At 36.2% G+C, this 23,437-nt stretch overlaps 1 protein-coding gene across 3 annotated transcripts in view; it reads left to right on the top strand.

Annotated features, from left to right (window-relative positions):
- The window catches only part of MARCHF1 (membrane associated ring-CH-type finger 1), an 841,275-nt gene that overhangs the window by 637,311 nt on the left and 180,527 nt on the right, over positions 1-23,437 (top strand). The window contains exon 2 of one of the 3 annotated variants that reach the window (XM_030917961.1): positions 10,542-10,592. The exons of the other annotated variants lie outside the window; for them this stretch is intronic. Within the exon in view, the coding sequence (XP_030773821.1) occupies positions 10,542-10,592 (51 nt within the window). The remainder of the gene's footprint in view (positions 1-10,541; positions 10,593-23,437) is intronic. 3 annotated transcript variants of the gene reach the window in all.

Below are 23,437 nucleotides of genomic sequence, written 5' to 3'. Positions count from 1 at the left end.
GTATGCAGTGCTTGTGTTCAAGTAACCCTTATTTTACTTAATAATGCCTCCAAAAATAAGGGTAATGATACTGGCAATTAGGATATGCCAAAAAGAATTCATAAAGTAATTCCTTAAAGTAAAATGATGAAAGTTCTCTACTTAATAGGAAAATTTAATATATATATATCTCTATATATATATGGAGGTTGCTAAGATTTACAGTAAGAATAAATCTTCTATCCATGAAATTGTGAACAGCATATTTTTATAATTGTTCTATTTTATTGTTACCATTATTCACATTTTATTCTGCCCAATTTATAAATTAACTTTATCGTAAGTATGTACAGATAGGAGAAAACATGATGTATATAGGATTTGGTACTCCCTGTAGTTAAAGACATCCACTATCTTGGAATGTATCCCCTATGAAGGGGGGACCCCTGTATCAATAGTTTAAGACTCCAATCCTAACGCATACATCAACATATCTCAAGAAAAAATGGAAGGAAAAATTTTAAATGGTAACAAGGACTGTTCCAGTACAATAGTGTACAAGAAGCAAGGGTTAGCACTTGCTGTGGTTTGAATGTGGCCCCCTGAAATTCAGGTTTTGCCAATCTGATAGTATTCAGGGGTGGGGCCTTTAAGAGGTGATTAGGCCATAAGGGCTCCTCCCTTATTAATGGAATTAAGGTTCTTATACAAGAAACTTCACACATGTCAGGATATAGCAAAAATGTCCTCACCAGATGTCAGCACGTTAATCTTGGACTTCCTAGCCTCTTTAACTGTGAGAAATAAGTTTTTGTTCTTTATGAATTACCTAGTCTCAGCTACTCTGTTGTAGCAGCACAAACCAACTAAGACAGCCTGTGTCTAGATATTTGTATCAATAAATCTTTATTGACTATATAATATGTTAGAAACTGTTCCAGTTGATGGAGTTATAGCACTGAACAAAACAGACAAGTTCTCCATAACCGTAGCTCTCACATTCTAATGGGGAAATGAATAATAAATAAATAATTATTTAATGTAATACCAGGTGGTGTTAAGATGCAGGGAGATAGATGGATTGGGGTAATAGGATGAAGACTGATATGTCCTGAGTGTGTGAGGACTACTGTCAACAGTGTGGCCAGGGAAGCCTTCTCTGAGGCAGTAGCATTGAATTAAAGAATTAAAGAAAATGAGGAAGCAAGATGTAAATATCTGTAGGGAAGGTTTATGCAGTTGAGAGAATAACAAGTGTTTTTAACCAGGAACATACTTATGTTCAGTGTCAAAAGGAAGACTAGATGGAGTTAATAGTAAAAAGTATAAAACACTAGCAAGGAGCCAGATCATATAGAATCTTTTAACTCATCGTAGGAACATTAAATATTATTCTAAAACAAATGGAAAAACATTATACGGCTATGAGCAGAAGAGTGATTTGTTTTATTTTTATAATTTTATTGAAGTACAACAGACATACTGCAGATTGTGAATGTTTAAAGTATACAATATGATACATTTTAACATACGTATAAGCCTGTGAAATCATTACTGCAATCAATCTAATGATTCTTTCCCTAGAAACTTTCCTCCATTCCCTATACAATTCCTCTACCCTTCCCATCCCCACCGCCTTTATCCCCAGGCAATTATTGATCTGCGTTCTATCATTGTAGACTAGTTTGAGTGTTCTGAATTTGACCATCCTACCCTAGAATTGGAACATTACAAAAAGCATGCACTTTTTTTGGTCTAGCTTTTTTACTCAGCATGATTATTTCGAGAATCATCAATGCTATTTTGTGTGTCAGCAGTTCATTCATTTTTGTTGATGAATAAGACGTCATTGTGTAGAAATTTCACAGGTATTTAGTTTTTGCCCCAGTATTTTGCTGTTATAAAGAAGGCTACTGGGATAATTTGTGTCCAAGTCTGTCTGCACATATGCTCTAATTTTCACTGGATAAATACCTAAGAATAGAATGACTGAATCATATGGTAGATATACCTTTAATTTTTTAGAAGCTGCAAAACTATTTTCCAAAGTAGCTGTCTCTTTATACATTCTCACCAACAGTATGTGAGGATTCCTATTTCTCCCTATCTTGCCAACACTTTAATGGTCGGGTCTTTTTGTTTCTTTCCTTGTTTGTTCTACTTTTAGCCATTTCACTGGGTATATAGTGGTATCTCACTGTGGATTTAATTTTCATTTTCCTCCTAGCTAATGATGTTGAACATCTTTGCATGTGCTTACTAGACATCCATATGTCTTCTTGGTGAGGAGTTTGTTCAAATATTTGTACATCTTTAAATTGAGTTGTTTATTTTCTTATTATTGTGCTTTAAAATTTCGTTGTATATTCTAGACAAAATTTCTTGATCTGATATGTGATTTGCATACATTTTGCTCAGTGTTTTAGTACTTTTACTAGTGTCATTTGAAGATCAAGTCTTTATTTTGATAAAGGCCATTTGCTTATTATTGTTTTCTTTTATGAATTATTCTTTTTGTATTTCACCTAACAAATCTCTGCCCAACACAAAGTTACAAAGATTTCTTCTGTTTTCTTTTAGAAGTTGTATAGTTTTAGATTTTACATTTATAGCAATCCTTCATTATGAGTTAATTCATGAACAGAAAATGAAGGCTAGATTGAAGTTTTGGGGATTTTTTTTCCTTAAAAATAGTAACAATTTCCAGTGCTTTTTATTCTTTCGTATAGATCCAGATTTCCATCTTGTATTATTTTCCTTCTACTTGGAAGACTTTCATATAAGACTCCATCGGGGAGGGGGGTAGAGAGAGAGAGAGACAGAGAGAGAGAGAGAGATTACGAGAGAGAGAGAGATGGAGTCTTGCTCTGTTGTCCGGGCTAGAGTGCAATGGTGCGATCTTGGCTCACTGCAACCTCTGCCTCCTAGCTTCAAGCGATTTTCCTACCTCAAGCTATTCAGCTTCCAGAGTAGCTGGGATTACAGGCATCTGCCACCATGCCCGACTAATTTTTGTATTTTTAGTAGAAACGGGGCTTCACCATGTTGGCCAGGCTGGTCTCAAACTCCTCACCTCAGGTGATCCACACGCCTCAGCCTCCCAAATTGCTGGGATTACAGGCAGCAGCCACCGTGCCTGGCTTCTTCAACATTTCTTATAGTATAAGTCTGGTGGGGTGAATTCTTTCAGCTATTGTATGTCTGAAAATGCCTTTATTTTGCTTAATATTTAAGAGATTTTTTTACTGGGTAAAAGTATAGCTGAAAGATTTTTTTTTCTTTTATTACTGTGAAAGTGTTGCTCCACTGTTTTCTAGCCTGCATTATTTCCAGTGAGAAGTCTGCTGACAATATTTGTTTTGCTCCTTTGTATATAATGTGTCTTTTGTCCTCTGGATGTTTAAACATTTTCTCTTTATTAGTAGGTTGAGACAATTTAATTATGATACGCCTTGGTATATTTTCTTCATGTTTTTGTACTTAGAGTTAATTGACTGTCTTGTATCAATGTTTTTATAATTATCATCAAATTTGAAAAATAATTTTCTTTACTTCCTCTCTGTTCTTCACTAAGGATTCCAATTACATATGTAATTGACTGCTTAGAGTTATCCTCCAGTTCACCAATGTTCTTTTTTCCATCTTTTTTCTGTCTATGTTTCACTTTAAGTGTTTTTTACTATGTCTTCAAGTTCACTGATTATTTTCCCTGAACATCTAATCTTACTGTTGCTACCATTCAGTACATTTTTTACCTTATGTATTGTAGATTTCATCTTTAGAAGTTTGGTGAAGCTCTTATCTCCTTCATATCTCTAGTTTTATATATTAATATTATATATGATTAATAACTAATCATATATTAATTCTATCATCTGTGTCATTTATATATAAGTTTTGAATGATTGATTTTCCTTCTCAGTATGGGTCATAGGACATATTTCCTGTTTCTTTGCATACCTAGTGATTATTTATTTGATACCAAACAATGTGAATTTTACCTAGTTGGAATTAGATATTTTTATATTCCTAAAAATGTTGTTGAGCTTTGTTCTGGGATCTTGCTGTTAGTTGAAAACAGTTTCATCCTTTTAGGTCTTGCTTTTAGTATTTGTTAGGCCATATCAGGGTAGCATTTATTCATGGGTCATTTTACTCCATTACTAGGAAAAACTTCCTTAATACTTTAGCCAATCCCTTGTGAATTATAAGATTATCCATTCAGGAGATTAATAGCAGACACTATTCCTGGTTTTGTGTGATATCTAGGCACTGTGTCTACTAATCCTTTTGAGTGATTCCTTTAGGTAGTTTCTTCACATATATATGATAATCAATACTCAGCTAAGTATTTGAAGATCCCCTGCAGATCTCTGGAGCTCCTTCACTGAGCCATACTGTCCTCTGTGGTACTAAGCTCTGTGACATCTAGCCTCCTTGGTTTTGTCACACTCTCCAAATTATCTTCTCAGCTGAGGGAACCTGCTAATCACTGCCTGGGTTTTCCTCACTATGCCATGCCCTGGAAACTTTCTCCAGGCAGGAAGATGGGATAATTGTAGGCCTCACTTTATTTGTCTGTCATCTGTCAGAATCAATGTCCTTTGTTGTATACTGTCTTGAAAGCCATTGTTCCTTATATTTTGTTGGTTTTTTCAGCTGTTCCATATGGGAAGATAAATCTGGCCTGTGTTGCTGTATTGTTGTCAACAATAGATGTCATTTCCAATTAATGCTGACCACGCAATGTTGCAGTTGCTAATGCTCATAAGGCTTTCTGTTTTTCAGTGGCCTGAATTACTTTTAAAAAATGATTCCAGCTACTATGAAGAGAATGAATTGGATATGTAGAAGGATGTGCTTGGTCATAGGGGACTTTACTCTTTTTTACTGAAAATAATGTTTATCAGAGTTATGAATTAAGACATGTTTATCCTATTGTTTATCCTTAAGTCATTTAACTGGAAGAGATCATTCTACAAATGAATATACATAGGTAAGAGAAGAAATCTACTAGCTAATCCCTGGGGTACTATAAGTTTTAGAAATCTGAAAAAGGAGAATAATTTAGCAAAGAAGACTATTACAATGGTTAGTGAAAATAGGGGATGGCATTGGGAGAGGGAGAAGCAATAACACATAATTGACTTTTATTGGTCTGTGATGCTAAGAACTCACTGAACCACAATTAATAGAACAAATTCATACTCTTTGTATGTGGAAGAAAAAATAAACAGGCTTTTAAAAGACCTGAGAAGACCTTTAGCTTACTCTTCAAGCTGATCATCAACACAGAGGCAACTTACAACAATCAAAAAATAAAAATAAAAATAGCAAATCTTGAGTAAAAGGTAGAATTGGATTTCCAGAGTTACCACACAATTACACTCATATGTCTGCTTTTCAACAAAACAATCAGAAGGCATAAAAATAAATGAAAAAGTATGACTCATTCTAAAGAAAAATCAAACCATAAGAAATTGTTTCTGATAAAATCTTGATGGTAGATCTACCAGACAAAGACTTTAAAAGAGCTGTCTTAAAAATGCTCAAAGAGTTCAAGGGAGAAATGGAAAAAGTCAAGAAAACAACGTACAAACAAAATAGAAATAGCAATATAGAGCTAAGCAATCTGACACAACACCAAAAATGGATTCTGTAGATGAAAAGTACAAGAACTAAAACAAACAAAAAAATTACTAGAGAGATTCAAAGGCAGTTTTGAGCAAACAGAAGAATCAGCAAACTTGAAGATAAGACAATGAAAATTATCGAGTCTGAAAAACAAAGAAAATATTGAAGAAAAGTAAATAGAGACTAAGGTATAACTGGGACACTATCAAGAAAAAGAGCACAGAGAAAATTGGAAAAAATAATGGCCCAAAATTCCCAAATTTAATGAAAGGCATTAATATAAAGATCTAAGATGTTAAATGAACTCTAAGTAGAATGAACTCAAAGCAACTAATAACTGAGTCACATTATAATCAAACTTTCCAAAGACAAAGACAAAGAGAGAATTTTAAAGACAATCAGACAAAACCAATTTCTCACATGTAAGGAATCCTCAATAAGGTTATCAGCAGATTTCTCATCAGAAATTTTGGTGGCCCAAATGCCAAAATGTCTGAGAGAAGACACAAAGTACTAATATCAGATGAAAGAGGGGACATCAGTGCATATTTTATAGACATCAAAAAGTTAATAAAGGAATATTATAAACAACTCTATGCCCACCCACAAACTTGATAACCTTGATGGAATGGATCAATTTCTTTAAAGAAAAAAATCTATCAAAATTTACTTAAGAAGAAATAAAAAAAAAATTGAGTAGACTTATATCTATTAAATAAGTGGAGTCAATAGTTAATAACTTTCTAAGACATTAGACAAAAATCTAACTAGGCTTATATCTATTAGATAAAGTAAATGAATAATAAATAATCTTCCAAGACAGAAAGCACCAGAATCAGATGAGTGAACTGGTGAAATGTACATTTAAAGAAGAAATTATAAGAATTCTGTACAATCTCTTCCAGGAGATAGAAGTAGAGAGTACACTTCCTAACTCATTTCATGAGGCCAACATTACCCTAAAACCAAAATCAGACAAAGGCATTGAAGCAAAAAAAGAAAACTACAAACCAGGAACATAGATGGAGGAATCTTCAACAAAATATAAGCAGATTGAATCCAATAATGTATACAAAGAATTATATGTCTTGACCAGTGGGATTTATCTCAGGTATGCAAGGCTGATTAAACATTCAAAAAATTAATTGATATAATCCACAACAGGTTAAAAAATATAAATTGTATGATCATATCAATAGATACAGAAGAAAATTGACAAAATCTAATAGCCATTCATGATAAAAATTCCCAGAAAACTAGGAATAGAAGAAAACTTCCTCAGTGGGATAAAACTAACCTCATACTTAATGGTGAGAAATTCAGAGCTTTCCTGCTAAGATTAGGAACAAGGCAAGGCTGTCACTCTCACCATTGCTTTTCAGCGTTATACTGAAAGCCCTAGTTAATGCAATAAGACAAGAAAAGGAAACAAAATTATGTAATCAGGAAGCAAGAAATAAAGCTGTCTTTATTCATAAAATATGATTGTCTATGTAGAAAATCTGAAAGGATCAACAAAACCAAAAAGGCTGGAACTAAGAAGTGATTATTGTGAGGTTTTAGGATACAAGTTTAATATATATAAATCAATTATTTTCCTATATACCAATAATTAACAATTTGAAGTTGAAACCACAACACCTTTTATATTAGCACCCAAAATAATAAAAGACTTAGGTGTAAATATAACAAAAGTAAGGAAGGAATCAATATGAAAAAAAACCCAAAACTCTGAAAAGAAATCAAAGAGGAACTAAATAGAGAGATATTCCATGTTCATTATGAGAAAACTTAATATTGTTAAGATGTTAGTTTTTCCCTGATTGATCTATCGCTTAAATATACTCCAGTCACCATCCCAGAAAGTTATATTTTGGATATCAACAAACCGATTCTAAGAATATTCAACAAAATATTGATTCAGAGCACTGACACTACCTGACATTAGGGCTTCCTATTATAGCTACAGCAATCAAGACAGTAATAAAAAAGGGGGTGATAAAAATAATGGCACAGCCTGGGCAACATGGCGAAACCCCATCTCCACAAAAAATACAAAAAAGTTAACTGGGTGTGGTGGCATTTGCCTGCAGTCCCAGCTACAGTGTGGTATTGTGAAAATGTAGACAAATAAATCAATGAAACAGAACAGAGAGCCCAGAAGTAGATCCACATAAATACAGGCTGCAGATATTTGACAAAGGATCAAAGGGAATAAAATGGAATAAAAGTAGTCTTTTCTCGCTTGTAATCCCAGCATTTTGGGAGGCCCAGGAGGAAGGAGCACTTGAACCCAGGAGTTTAAGAGCAGCCTGGATAACATGGTGAAGCCTTATCTCTATATAAAAGTAAAAAAATAAAAATAGTTGGGCATGGTGGCATGCACCTTTAGTCTTAGATACTTGGGAAGCTGAAGTGGGAGGATCACTTGAGTCAAGGAGGTTGAGGTTGCAATGAGCCATGATTGTGCCACTGCACTCCAGCCTGGGCAACAGAGTGAAACCCTCCCTCAAAGAAAAAAAAAAAAAAAAAGAAAACATCTTTTCAACAAATGGTGCAAGCATCACTGTAAAACTGCATGGCAAAAAAAAAAAAAAAAAAATGAATTTAGACAGAAACCCTACACCTCTCATGAAAATTTGCTCAAAATGGATCAAAGACCCAAATGTAAAACACAAAACCATAAAATTATTTTTTACAGGATAATTGCAGCCACTATTTTTACAGGATAAAATGGAAGAAAATATAAATGACCTTGGGTTTCGTTATGACTTTCTAGATACAATACCAAAAGCATGATTCATGAAAGAAAAAAACACAAACTGGACTTCATTAAAATTTAAAACTTCTCCGCAAAAGACACTGTCAAGATAATGAGAAGACAGGTCACAACCTGGGAGAAAATACTTGCAAGATAAATAACTAGTAAAGGACTGTGACTCAAAATGCACAAAGAACTCTTAAAACTCAACATTAAGAAAATGAACAAATTCATAAAAAATGGGCCAAAGACATGAACAGATGGCAAATAAGCATATGAAGAGACGTTTGACATTTCATGTCGTTAAGAAATTGCAAATTAAAACGGCAATCCCACTACACATCTCTTAGAATGACCAGACCCAAAACACTAACAACACCAAATGTAGTAGGATGTGGAGTAACAGGAATGCTCATTTATTGCTAGTGGGAATGCAAAATGGCACCACCAATTTAGAAGATAGTTTGTGAGTTTCTTACTAAACTAAACATACTCTTATACAGTCCAGTAATTGTGCTTCTTTGGATTCACCCAAATGAATTGAAAATGTATGCCCTCACAAAAACCTACACATGAATGTGTATAGCAGCTTTGTTCATAATTGCCAAAGCTTTAAGAACAACAAGATGTTTTTCAGTAGGTGAATAAATAAATAAATGTAGCACATTCAGACAATGGAATATTAAGTACCTAAAAAAAGATCTGGTGAGCCGTGAAAAGACATGTAGAAAACTTAAATGCATATTACTAAATGAAAGAAGTCAATCTGAAAAGACTACATCCTTTATTATTTCAATTATATGACATTCTAGAAAAGGCAAAATTATGAATACAGTAAAAGAATCGGTGGTTGCCAGAGGTTGGGGAGAGAGGGATGAATAGGCAGAGCACAGAAGATTTTTAGGAAAGTGAAACTATTAACATATAAAACTACAATGGTGGATACCTGTTATACATTTGTCAAAGTCCATAGAATATACAACACCACAAGTGAACTCCAGAGACTTTGGGTGATAATGATGTGTCAGCGCACATTCATGAATTGTAACAAATGGGACAGGATTTTGATAGTGGGGAGGCTGTATATATGTAGGGATGGGGGATATAAGAGAAATCTGTATACCTAAGACAGTTCTTAAAAAGACTAAAAAGAAAAAATGGCAAAGATAAGTAGTAGCTTATATTTGTCATCAATTTATTACAATTTTACATTATTAGAAAATGATTCGAAATCATAAGATGTCATCCTAAACATAGTTTAGTAAAAATTAACAAAAACAGATACTAACTGTATGTTAGACTAAAAACTTTTACATAAAATATCTCATTTAACTCTTTCAAAGCAGGTATCTAATGACACACAGGCATGGGAAGGTTAAGAGTAAGTTTTCCAAGATTGCAGAGCTAATTGACAAATAATAGATCCAACACTAGAGCTGTGGACTTTCTGACTTGAGATTCTGTGCCCTGACATGCTGTTCTATACCGACTTACAAGCATAGACTATGAAAAGCTACAGGGTTTATTTTTAAATTAATTTTAAAGCACTTACTGAATGGAAAATGTATAATTCATTATCACTTGAATTCATTACTTTCTATATTACCATACTGTTTTGTTCATATTTTCTTTTTATGTCATTATTATTATTATTACTTTTTTTGGGGGGGGACAGTGTCTCACTCTGTCACCCAAGCTGGAGTGCAGTGGCACAATCATGACTCACTTCAGCCTCCACTTCCTGGGCTCAAGTGAACCTCCCACGTTAGCCTCCTGAGTAGCTAGGACTACAGGCGCATGCCACCACACCCAGTTAACTTTTTTGTATTTTTTGTGGAGATGGGGTTTCGCCATGTTGCGCGGGCTGTGCCACTAATTTTATCACCCGTTTTTATAATTCTTGAAATCTGAACTTCTCACTGAAATAAACTATAATGTTATGCCACTCTAGAACACTTAAGATTTTCTAGAGACCTTATAAATTAATATATGTTATTAACCTAAAATGTTTATTCTTATGTAACAATTAGCAACAAGATTGCTAATTTGCCTATTTGGAATAACAACAAATAAAATCTTTCTAGATTTGTAATAGTTTGTGGAACTAGTGTTGCTGTTCAACAACCAACTCAAACTTTGACAGTTCTGTGTGCTTTTTGATTGTTAGGTGACCTTCTTTTGCACGTGGCTGCCTCCCAACCCTGCCAGCTGCCCGCAGGTGATTTTCGCACTGGCCCCTGAAGCACCAGTCGTGGGTGTGGAGCTACTATAGTGTAAATGAGTCAAAACCACTACAATAACAAACACCACAGTATGTCCTCCGTACTCGTCGGCAAAAGGAGCATATCAATAATAATTTAACAGTATTAATTCTCTATACCTGTTTATAAGTTGAGCTTCTGCTTGTGTTTTCATAGGAATAATTAATTTGTCGGGTTTGCAGGATGCCTAATTTTAACTTAACTGTAATTCTGTCTAGCATCAACATCTAAGAATGTCAATATTTTCATCTGGAAAGTCATGAAATGACCCTTGCATATACTCAAGAAATAATTTGCAAGTTACTCAGTACAAATAAACATAATATTGTGCATTTTGTATTCTGAAACTTATTTTTAAAATTAGGACTAAATCTGAATTATCATACATATTGAATACTTGTTTTGTTGTTTGTTTTTTTTTTACATAAATTGAATTATGTTTACCAGATTTAAGATGCCTCCTGGAACATGTTGCCAAGTAAAGAACCATCATAAAAGTTCAATTTTGTTCTTCCATTAGGAGTTTCAGAAAGCTAGTTATATAAGTATATGGATTTTCCCAGTAATAAACAATAATTTACTGTGGATCACCAATATTTTGATGACAGCACATATCCATCTTCTTGCATTATCTTGATGAAAATTCTGTACTTTACATTTTTTATGTTTGTCAAAAGTTTTAGAAAGTTAGTTGCTTCCTGGACTATATTATTATATCTAGATATCTAGGAAGTGTTGATTTTAATTCATCCTGTAGAGTGGTGTTTGAAAATTCGTTACATGTTTTAAAAATCTGCTTGTGGTCAAAGGCCTTAATGCCTTTATATTTTTGAGATTGAAGCAGAGCATTTTCAGCAGATATGCTAGCCTTATTTATTTTATTTTATCCCTAGTGAGTATTTCTATTATGAGAAATTCAGATGTCTTGAATAGTCATTAGTTCATAATTTTTTTGTTATAGTATGTACATATATTGGATATCAGTAATTTCCACTGAGATTAAAATTCAGCTCTTTCAGATTTTTGCATCTGGGTGGTAGAAATCATAGAAACACTTTATAAACCCAAAGAAGCACAAATATACAAAAGAAAATACCTTTGCCTGGGGAGAGTCAACTAATATAGATTCAGTATAGCTTACAATACTATTAGTTCAGGTAACACTTTGAGAGCATGTCAGGCCACTGTTCTTGCAACCTCTTTTAAAAATTTCAGCTCATCTAGTGGCGGGCGCTTGTAGTCCCAGCTGCTAGCTACTCGGGAGGCTGAGGCAGGAGAATGGTGTGAACCCAGGAGGCGGAGCTTGCAGTGAGCTGAGATTGTGCCACTGCACTCCAGCCTGGGTGACAGAGCGAGACTCCGTCTCAAAATAAAATAAAATAAAATTTCAGTTTATCATCCTAGGTCAAGGTATGACTGCCTCTGATTAATCCAATACTGCTGTCAAACATTCATAAATAGCACCACAGGGAAGAGTTGATAATACTGTATATTAAATCCAGATTATAATATACTATGACCAAAGTCCATTCAATGGTGTTTTATCTTTGTGGCTTCTAAATTAAACAATTTAAAAAACAGATGTGACTTTTTTTCAAGAAAAATAAAATTAAATAAATTATTTATGAATAAAGCAGTGTGTAGGCTGGGTGCAGTGGCTCATGCCTATAATCCCAGCACTTTGGGAGGCTGAGTCAGGAAAATTATTTGAGACCAGGAGTTCAAGACCAGCCTGGGCAACACAGTGAAACCTTGCCTCCACAAAAAACAAAAAGATTTTTTAAAAAGTTAGCCAGGCAACACGGTGAAACCTCGTCTCTACTAAAAAAAATACAAAAAACTAGCCAGGCGAGGTGGCAGGCGCCTGTAGTTCCAGCTACTCGGGAGGCTGAGGCAGGAGAATGGCGTGAACCCAGGAGGCAGAGCTTGCAGTGAGCTGAGATCCGGCCACTGCACTCCAGCCTGGGCGACAGAGTGAAACACCGTCTCAAAAAAAAAAAAAAAAAAAGTTAGCCAGGCAAGGTGACATGTGCCTGCAGTCCTAGCTACTTGTGAGGCTAAGGTGGGAGGATCACTTCAACCTGGAGGTGGCAACTGCAGTGAACCATGCACTGCACTCAGCCTGGGTGACAGAGCATGACCCTGTCTTAGAAAAAAAAAAAAGAATAAAAAGAAAAATAAAATAGCATGTGAATTGTCATATACTTCCTGCCTACTATTCTCAAGAATGACTATGCTAATATGTCTCTGAAACCAACATATAGAATTATAGTCCTACTTAATTTATGAAACATCTGTGATATTCCAGGCAGGTATTGTGTTAAAGAGAATAAATGTAATTGAAATATAGTCTCTTCCATTGAGAAACAGTTTACTAAGTAATGGTGGTAGAATAATACATGTAAACTTACCCCCAAGCTGATTTCATTAGCAGTAATAGCTTTTTATGGACAATGAGTAGCCAGGATTTCTATTTAAAAGAAGTTTGAGTGCAGTAAGATAGATAGAATTGGAGCTAGAGTATTTGCATGGCAATTTGCGTAGCACACACAGTGTTTTAACTTCATTGCATATATATTTGGAATGGCCTCTATATGTATAATGGAGAATTGGGTTCTTCTTGGAAGTTGACTGGTTAAATATTCCATTTCCAAGCCACTGCTTGTAACTATTGCTCTTTACAGAAATATGTGCCAGAAATCCTACTGAACCCTGTATGTATGATATTTCTAAATATTAAAAACCCAGTGAAAGAATACCATGGGACACTGAAATATAAATCAACTGGCCCAAGATTCCATAGACTGTGGGTGGTAAACTGATTTATAATTTCAACTATGTACAATCTTACTGCAAATTTATTGTTATGCTTATTTGTTATTATAAGCTTATGTGTTGCTCTTTCATGTCTTCATTTCCTCCCACCTGTTTACAATAGACACATATTTTCATTATGTATTGCCAACTTATGAAGACTTTTCTAGAAGTGACCAAGGTTCACTGAACCTTTGGTTGTATCATCCAGGTGAAAGTCTGAGGCCGACATCCTGTTCCACACTGCCCTTATTTCTACTGGGGTCTCACACCTCTCTCACTATCCATAGATGAGATCAAAAGGGGGTGGTTTTAATTTTATTAATAAATATTTATAGCATTTTTCTGAAACTGATTTTTTTACATTTAGAAGAAATGCCTTCAGAACTTCGATTTCTAACAGCTATGCCTTTAATGTAATGGCATACAGGCTGTATATAGGTAAGATGTAAAGCTCACATAAAATACAAGATTAGTTATGCTACCATTTGTTTAGCACATTATGTTCCATGCTAACCACTTAATCCCATTTACTTACTTAATTCTTACAGCAATGTTGAGAGGACTGTATTATTATCAGGATTCTACAGATGCATAAACAGAAGTTATGAGTGGATAAGTAACTTGCCTAGGGTTGTACCACAAGTGGTATAGTTGGGATTTGGACCCAGGTATTTTGGCAAATTTTTTATTTATTGGTAAAATACTATATGAAATAATAACTCTCCAGTAACATTCCTATTTATTTCCTCTTGGATCTAAGAGAGCGGGTACGTATAAAGATTAAATTTGATGTTTCTTTAGGCCCTTAAGTGGCGACTAATTTTCCTACCTTCCACTATTTGTCCAATAATTAATCCAATAATAATGGACACGAATTCTAAAATTCTTATCTAGGGTGCAAGTTAAATTTGATTTTTTGTTTTTAAAATTAGCTTAATCTCAAAAAAAAAAAAAAAAAAAAAAAAAGAGAAGAAGATGGCCGAATAGGAACAGCTCCAGTCTCCAATTCCCAGCGCGAGTGACACAGAAGACCGGTGATTTCTGCATTTTCAACTGAGGTACTGGGTTCATCTCACTAGGGAGTGCCGGACAATCGGTGCTAGTCAGCTGCTGCAGCCCAAACAGTGAGAGCTGAAGCAGGGCGAGGCATCGCCTCACCTGAGAAGCGCAAGGGGGAAGGGAATCCCTTTTCCTAGCCAGGGGAACTGAGACACACAACACCTGGAAAATCAGGGTAACTCCCACCCCAACACTGCGCTTTAAGCAAACGGGCACACCAGGAGATTATATCCCACACCTGGCCGAGAGGGTCCCACACCCACGGAGCCTCCCTCATTGCTAGCACAGTAGCCTGCGATCTAACCATAAGGCAGCAGCGAGGCTGGGGGAGGGGCACCCGCCATTGCTGAGGCTTAAGTAAGTAAACAAAGCCACTGGGAAGCTCGAACTGGGTGGAGCTCACAGCAGCTCAAGGAAGCCTGCCTGTCTCTGTAGACTCCACCTCTGGGACAGGGCACAGCTAAACAACAACAACAAAAGCAGCAGAAACCTCTGCAGACGCAAATGACTCTGTCTGACAGCTTTGAAGAGAGCAGTGGATCTCCCCACACGGAGGTTGAGATCTGAGAAGGGACAGACTGCCTGCTCAAGTGGGTCCCTGACCCCTGAGTAGCCTAACTGGGAGACATCCCCCACTAGGGGCAGACTGACACCCCACACCTCACACGGTGGAGTACACCCCTGAAAGGAAGCTTCCAAAGTAAGAATCAGACAGGCACACTCGCTGTTCAGCAATATTCTATCTTCTGCAGTCTCTGCTGCTGATACCCAGGCAAACAGGGTCTGTAGTGGACCTCAAGCAATCTCCAACAGACCTACAGCTGAGGGTCCTGACTGTTAGAAGGAAAAGTATCAAACAGGAAGGACACCTACACCAAAACCCCATCAGTACGTCACCATCATCAAAGACCAGAGGCAGATAAAACCACAAAGATGGGGAAGAAGCAGGGCAGAAAAGCTGGAAATTCAAAAAATAAGAACGCATCTCCCCCTGCAAAGGAGCGCAGCTCATCGCCAGCAACGGATCAAAGCTGGACGGAGAATGACTTTGACGAGATGAGAGAAGAAGGCTTCAGTCCATCAAACTTCTCAGAGCTAAAGGAGGAATTACGTACCCAGCGCAAAGAAACTAAAAGTCTTGAAAAAAGAGTGGAAGAATTGACAGCTAGAATAATTAATGCAGAGAAGGTCATAAACGAAATGACAGAGATGAAAACCATGACACAAGAAATACGTGACAAATGCACAAGCTTCAGTAACCGACTCGATCAACTGGAAGAAAGAGTATCAGCAATTGAGGATCAAATGAATGAAACGAAGTGAGAAGAGAAACCAAAGGAAAAAAGAAGAAAAAGAAATGAACAAAGCCTGCAAGGAGTATGGGATTATGTAAAAAGACCAAATCTACATCTGATTGGGGTGCCTGAAAGTGAGGGGGAAAATGGAACCAAGTAGGAAAACACTCTTCAGGATATCATCCAGGAGAACTTCCCCAACCTAGCAGGGCAGGCCAACATTCAAATTCAGGAAATACAGAGAATGTCACAAAGATACTCCTCGAGAAGAGCAACTCCAAGACACATAATTGCCAGATTCACCAAAGTTGAAATGAAGGAAAAAATCTTAAGGGCAGCCAGAGAGAAAGGTCGGGTTACCCACAAAGGGAAGCCCATCAGACTAACAGCAGATCTCTCAGCAGAAATTCTACAAGCCAGAAGAGAGTGGGGGCCAATATTCAACGTTCTTAAAGAAAAGAATTTTAAACCCAGAATTTCATATCCAGCCAAACTAAGTTTCATAAGTGAAGGAGAAATAAAATCCTTTACAGATAAGCAAATGCTTAGAGATTTTGTCACTACCAGGCCTGCCTTACAAGAGACCCTGAAGGAAGCCCTAAACATGGAAAGGAACAACCGGTACCAGCCATTGCAAAAACATGCCAAAATGTAAAGACCATCAAGGCTAGGAAGAAACTGCATCAAATAACGAGCAAAATAACCAGTTAATATCATAATGGCAGGATCAAGTTCACACATAACCATATTAACCTTAAATGTAAATGGACTAAATGCTCCAATTAAAAGACACAGACTGGCAAACTGGATAAAGAGTCAAGACCCATCAGTCTGCTGTATTCAGGAGACCCATCTCACATGCAGAGACATACATAGGCTCAAAATAAAGGGATGGAGGAAGATCTATCAAGCAAATGGAGAACAAAAAAATGCAGGGGTTGCAATACTAGTCTCTGATAAAACAGACTTTAAACCATCAAAGATCAAAAGAGACAATTACATAATGGTAATTACATAATGGTAAAGGTCATTACATAATGGTAAAGTAATCAATTCAACAAGAAGAGCTAACTATCCTAAATATATATGCACCCAATACAGGAGCACCCAGATTCATAAAGCAAGTCCTTAGAGACTTACAAAGAGACTTAGACTCCCATACAATAATAATGGGAGACTTTAACACTCCACTGTTAACATTAGACAGATCAACGAGACAGAAAGTTAACAAGGATATCCAGGAATTGAACTCATCTCTGCACCAAGCGGACCTAATAGACATCTATAGAACTCTCCACCCCAAATCAACAGAATATACATTCTTCTTAGCACCACATCGCACTTATTCCAAAATTGACCACATAATTGGAAGTAAAGCACTCCTCAGCAAATGTACATTATAACAGACCTCAGAAATTATAACAAACTGTCTCTCAGACCACCGTGCAATCAAACTAGAACTCAGGACTAAGAAACTCCATCAAAACCACTCAACTACATGGAAACTGAACAACCTGCTCCTGAACGACTACTGGGTACATAACGAAATGAAGGCAGAAATAAAGATGTTCTTTGAAACCAATGAGAATAAAGATACAACTTACCAGAATCTCTGAGACACATTTAAAGCAGTGTGTAGAGGGAAATTTATAGCACTAAATGCCCACAAGAGAAAGCTGGAAAGATCTAAAATTGACACTCTAACATCACAATTAAAAGAACTAGAGAGGCAAGAGCAAACACATTCAAAAGCTAGCAGAAGGCAAGAAATAACTAAGATCACAGCAGAACTGAAGGAGATAGAGACACAAAAAAGCCTCCAAAAAATCAATGAATCCAGGATTTGGTTTTTTGAAAAGAACAACAAAATTGACAGACCGCTAGCAAGACTAATAAAGAAGAAAAGAGAGAAGAATCGAATAGACTCAATAAAAAATGATAAAGGGGATATCACCAACGACCCCACAGAAATACAAACTACCATCAGAGAATACTATAAACACCTCTATGCAAATCAACTAGAAAATCTAGAAGAAATGGATAATTTCCTGGACACTTACACTCTTCCAAGACTAAACCAGGAAGAAGTTGAATCCCTGAATAGACCAATAGCAGGCTCTGAAATTGAGGCAATAATTAATAGCCTACCAACCAAAAAAAGTCCAGGACCAGACGGATTCACAGCTGGATTCTACCAGAGGTACAAGGAGGAGCTGGTACCATTCCTTCTGAAACTATTCCAATCAATAGAAAAAGAGGGAATCCTCCCTAACTCATTTTATGAGGCCAACATCATCCTGATACCAAAGCCTGGCAGAGACACAACAAAAAAAGAAAATTTTAGACCAATATCCCTGATGAACATCGATGCAAAAATTCTCAATAAAATACTGGCAAACCGGATTCAGCAGCACATCAAAAAGCTTATCCACCATGATCAAGTGGGCTTCATCCCTGGGATGCAAGGCTGGTTCAACATTCGCAAATCAATAAACGTAATCCAGCATATAAACAGAACCAAAGACAAGAACCACATGATTATCTCAATAGATGCAGAAAAGGCTTTTGACAAAATTCAACAGCCCTTCACGCTCAAAACGCTCAATAAATTCGGTATTGATGGAACATACCTCAAAATAATAAGAGCTATTTATGACAAACCCACAGCCGATATCATACTGAATGGGCAAAAACTGGAAAAATTCCCTTTGAAATCTGGCACAAGACAGGGATGCCCTCTCTCACCACTTCTATTAAACATAGTGTTGGAAGTTCTGGCTAGGGCAATCAGGCAAGAGATAGAAATCAAGGGTATTCAGTTAGGAAAAGAAGAAGTCAAACTGTCCCTGTTTGCAGATGACATGATTGTATATTTAGAAAACCCCATTGTCTCAGCCTAAAATCTACTTAAGCTGATAAGCAACTTCAGCAAAGTCTCAGGATACAAAATTAATGTGCAAAAATCACAAGCATTCTTATACACCAGTAACAGACAAACAGAGAGCCAAATCAGGAATGAACTTCCATTCACAATTGCTTCAAAGAGAATAAAATACCTAGGAATCCAGCTTACAAGGGATGTAAAAGACCTCTGCAAGGAGAACTACAAACCACTGCTCAGTGAAATAAAAGAGGACACAAACAAATGGAAGAACATACCATGCTCATGGATAGGAAGAATCAATATTGTGAAAATGGCCGTACTGCCCAAAGTTATTTATAGATTCAATGCCATCCCCATTAAGCTACCAATGACTTTCTTCACAGAATTGGAAAAAACTGCTTTAAAGTTCACATGGAACCAAAAAAGAGCCCGCATTGCCAAGACAATCCTAAGTTAAAAGAACAAAGCTGGAGGCATCATGCTACCTGACTTCAAACTATACTACAAGGCTACAGTAACCAAAACAGCATGGTACTGGTACCAAAACAGAGATATAGACCAGTGGAAAAGAACAGAGTCCTCAGAAATAATACCACACATCTACAGCCATCTGATCTTTGACAAACCTGAGAGAAACAAGAAATGGGGAAAGGATTCCCTATTTAATAAATGGTGCTGGGAAAATTGGCTAGCCATAAGTAGAAAGCTGAGACTGGATCCTTTCCTTACCCCTTATACGAAAATTAATTCAAGATGGATTAGAGACTTAAATGTTAGACTTAATACCATAAAAACCCTAGAAGAAAACCTAGGTAGTACCATTCAGGTCATAGGCATGAGCAAGGATTTCATGTCTAAAACACCAAAAGCAACAGCAGCAAGAGCTAAAATTGACAAATGGGATCTAATTAAACTACAGAGCTTCTGCACAGCAAAAGAAACTACCATCAGAGTGAACAGGCAACCTACAGAATGGGAGAAAATTTTTGCAATCTACTCATCTGACAAAGGACTAATATCCAGAACCTACAAAGAACTCAAACAAATTTACAAGAAAAAAACAAACAACCCCATCAAAAAGTGGGCAAAGGATATGAACAGACATTTCTCAAAAGAAGATATTCATACAGCCAACAGACACATGAAAAAATGCTCATCATCACTCGCCATCAGAGAGATGCAAATCAAAACCACAATGAGATACCATATCACACCAGTTAGAATGGCAATCATTAAAAAGTCAGGAAACAACAGGTGCTGGAGAGGATGTGGAGAAATAGGAACAGTTTTACACTGTTGGTGGGATTGTAAACTAGTTCAACCATTATGGAAAACAGTATGGCGATTCCTCAAGGCTCTAGAACTAGATGTACTATATGACCCTGCCATGCCACTACTGGGTATATATCCAAAGGATTATAAATCATGCTGCTATAAAGACACATGCACACGTATGTTTATTGCGGCACTATTCACAATAGCAAAGACTTGGAATCAACCCAAATGTCCATCTGTGACAGACTGGATTAAGAAAATGTGGCACATATACACCATGGAATACTATGCAGCCATATAAAAGGATGAGTTTGCATCCTTTGTAGGGACATGGATGCAGCTGGAAACCATCATTCTTAGCAAACTATCACAAGAACAGAAAACCAAACACTGCATGTTCTCACTCATAGGTGGGAACTGAACAATGACATCACTTGGACTCGGTAAGGGGAACATCACACACCGGGGCCTATCATAGGGAGGGGGGAGGAGGGAGGGATTGCATTGGGAGTTATACCTGATATAAATGACGAATTGATGGGTGCTGATGAGTTGATGGGTGCAGCACACCAACATGGCACAAGTATACATATGTAACAAACCTGCACGTTATGCACATGTACCCTAGAACTTAAAGTATAATAATAATAATAAAAATAAATAAATAAATAAATAAATAAATAAATAAATAAAATTAGCTTAATAAGGGAATACTCTAAATAATGAAAAGAGACAGAAAATGATAAAAGGAAAGGAGATGAGTCGAGGCTTCTGTCGAAATAATAGGATTCGTAATTTAGAAGCAATTCAGCTGTGTTGATTTTTTATGATGCATGAAATTTGCATTCATGCAAACTAAGGTTGCTTTTCCGGCTCTTAGAAGAGCTCCATTAAATGTTGTCTTAAGACTTGTGACTCCAGACTTCCTGGTAGGCCAATATTATTATATAACAAGGGATTGTCAGAAATGGACCACCCATAAGTGAGTGACACTGAGGGCAAAACCTGAAACACAGGCAATATCAGCTTTCCTGGTACTTTGTTCTGATCCATATTTAAGTCCTTGTGTCTATTTGTTCAACCAGGAAATTCTCATATGTATCCTTAGCTGTTTTATAGAACCAGAATGTATACATCCAAAGATTAAAATTTCATCTCATTTATTTACATATTACTGACATAAGGTAGGAATAACAAAGAGTTGAATAACGGAGTGAGAAGCAAGGAGAGAATTCAGGTATGAGACTGGAACAAAAAGGCTTGAAGTAACGACCTCACAAGTGAGTGAAGCACTTCTACATGAAGGATGAATTACCAGTCTTTACGGGAATCATAAATTTGCCTAAACATTTATTTTGTTTGAATCACAAAGCATCTAGTATTTTTAAATTTTATGCCTCCAGGTAACAGATGTATTGTCTAGATTGGCACTGATACACAACTTTTTATTTTTTCATAAGAAAGCCATTGCACATATACACACACTTGTGTGTGTGACCCATGAAAGTTTTAGAACTTTTAAATCCGATTCCAGAATTTAGTAAAAAACCTAGCTTGCAAATTCCCTGACAGTCTTAAAAAAAATATGGCCATTAAAGTGCTTTTAATAGCATGAAGGATGAAAAATACTAATGAAAACATTCCACCATGCAGCAGGATTTTACATGGTCGGTCTATAATGTGTGGTCTGTTTTACAAATATGTCTCCAATCTTAAACCCACAGAAGGAAACAATATACTTCTTATGCAGAAAGTGGTTTGAAACCTACCTGATAGATTTTTAAGTCACCGCAGAGTCTGATTGATAAAATATGATTATACCTCCAGAGTAACTTTCTAAAATATTAAGGTGACAAAAATAGCAAAAAATAATAATAACAATAAGACTACAAAATACTGAAGATGACTTTTATCCATCAGGGTCTAGAAAGAAACAGATGGCATTTCCAAATTGGATAATTTGGGGAGAGTTAATAGTCAATTTGCAATGAGTATGAGCAGAATATATTGAAAATATAAGGGATAGTTGTATACCCCATGGGTGGAAACAGCAGTGGATGGTTATCACCCATAGTCTTGAAAAGGCAAGGAGAAAGAGCATTTTCCAGAACCCAGAGAAAGAGAGGCATTTTTGCAGAAAGCTACCTGACAAATGCTGAGACCTCCATTTGTGGGACAAAGTTAGCTTGTGGTGATCCGTCAAGGAAGGGATAATTACTCTAAACTCACCCTCTTCCATTCCTGTAATCTCCTACCGGGACTCTGGATTAATTCTCATTGGTGTAATGAAACTGAAAGCCAGGAGCAAAGGAGCCTTGGTGAGATCCAACCTGGTGTGCCTCCTGGGTACAGAGCAGGGTGGGGAACAGTGGGACATGGATCTACATGGACTAGTGGAAGATATATCTAGCACACCTGTGAAAATAACATTTGAAATGCAAATGAACATGATACTTTATTACTGAAACTGGGATTTCCAACAGAAAAAATAAAGATCTTAAAACTCAGTGGAATGTTAAGCACTTATAGGAAGGAACAGTCAATTAATTAATAAGCAATGGGTCTTTCCATTTTGTTTTGGAAAATTAAATTTACAGAATGAAAACCACTGGCAGATTTTACTTTGGGTGATCTTAAGAAGACTACTGTGAAAGAAGGATTTTGTAAATTACATGTGTAATTTACAAAAAATTATACATGTCATTTACAAAACTTCTGTTTGTCTTACTAATTAGGAAGTTTGCCACACCTCTGGTCATCTAAGAAACAACCAGAGGTGTGGCAAGCTTTTTGGTCTCATGTGAACATAGTCATATAAAATAGAATTTTGGGAAAAAAATAAACCTGCTCATATACCATCCTTTGTAAAGGCTCAACAAGTGTTACACTAAAAGCTTATGCCAATCTGACTTTATATATTGCTTTAAAAAAAGTAATCACCTTTTCACACAAACAATTGAAGTAAAATCATCACCTTCTGCATTTTAGAAATCATTGAATGCACTTATTTTCTGTCCTTTCATAACTACAAAGATGTGTTAATTCACTCCTCAAGGCTTTTTCTATGGTACTTTAACAATTTAGCCAATGATCATTTTACTATATTATTTTTCTTTTCACCTAAATTAGAGTCTATTTGAAACATTTTCAGTACAAGAGCGTGCAAACTTACAAAAAAAAGTCTTTGGTTCTCCTGCTAGGGATTACAATTACTAACTTGTACAAAAAAAAGTCTTTGGTTCTCCTGCTAGGGATTACAATTACTAACTTGTTCAGAATGGCAACTCATTTATCAGTAGAGAGTCTTTTATAAGTGTGTAGAGCAAGGACATGCTTTTGAATGATATTTTTTAGGGAGAAAAGGGAGCTCTTCTTTAGATATTTTTGATATTATTTCCTAGCCAATACAATTGTTTGGGCTGCCCAGTTATAAATACAACTTATATTCATGGTCATGATTAATAACTGTGTA

Source organism: Rhinopithecus roxellana, chromosome 2, assembly GCF_007565055.1.
Source record: "Rhinopithecus roxellana isolate Shanxi Qingling chromosome 2, ASM756505v1, whole genome shotgun sequence".
Lineage (NCBI taxonomy): Eukaryota > Metazoa > Chordata > Mammalia > Primates > Cercopithecidae > Rhinopithecus > Rhinopithecus roxellana.
Note: the sequence above shows the minus strand (reverse complement) of the source record. Positions and strands in the feature narration are given on the sequence as shown.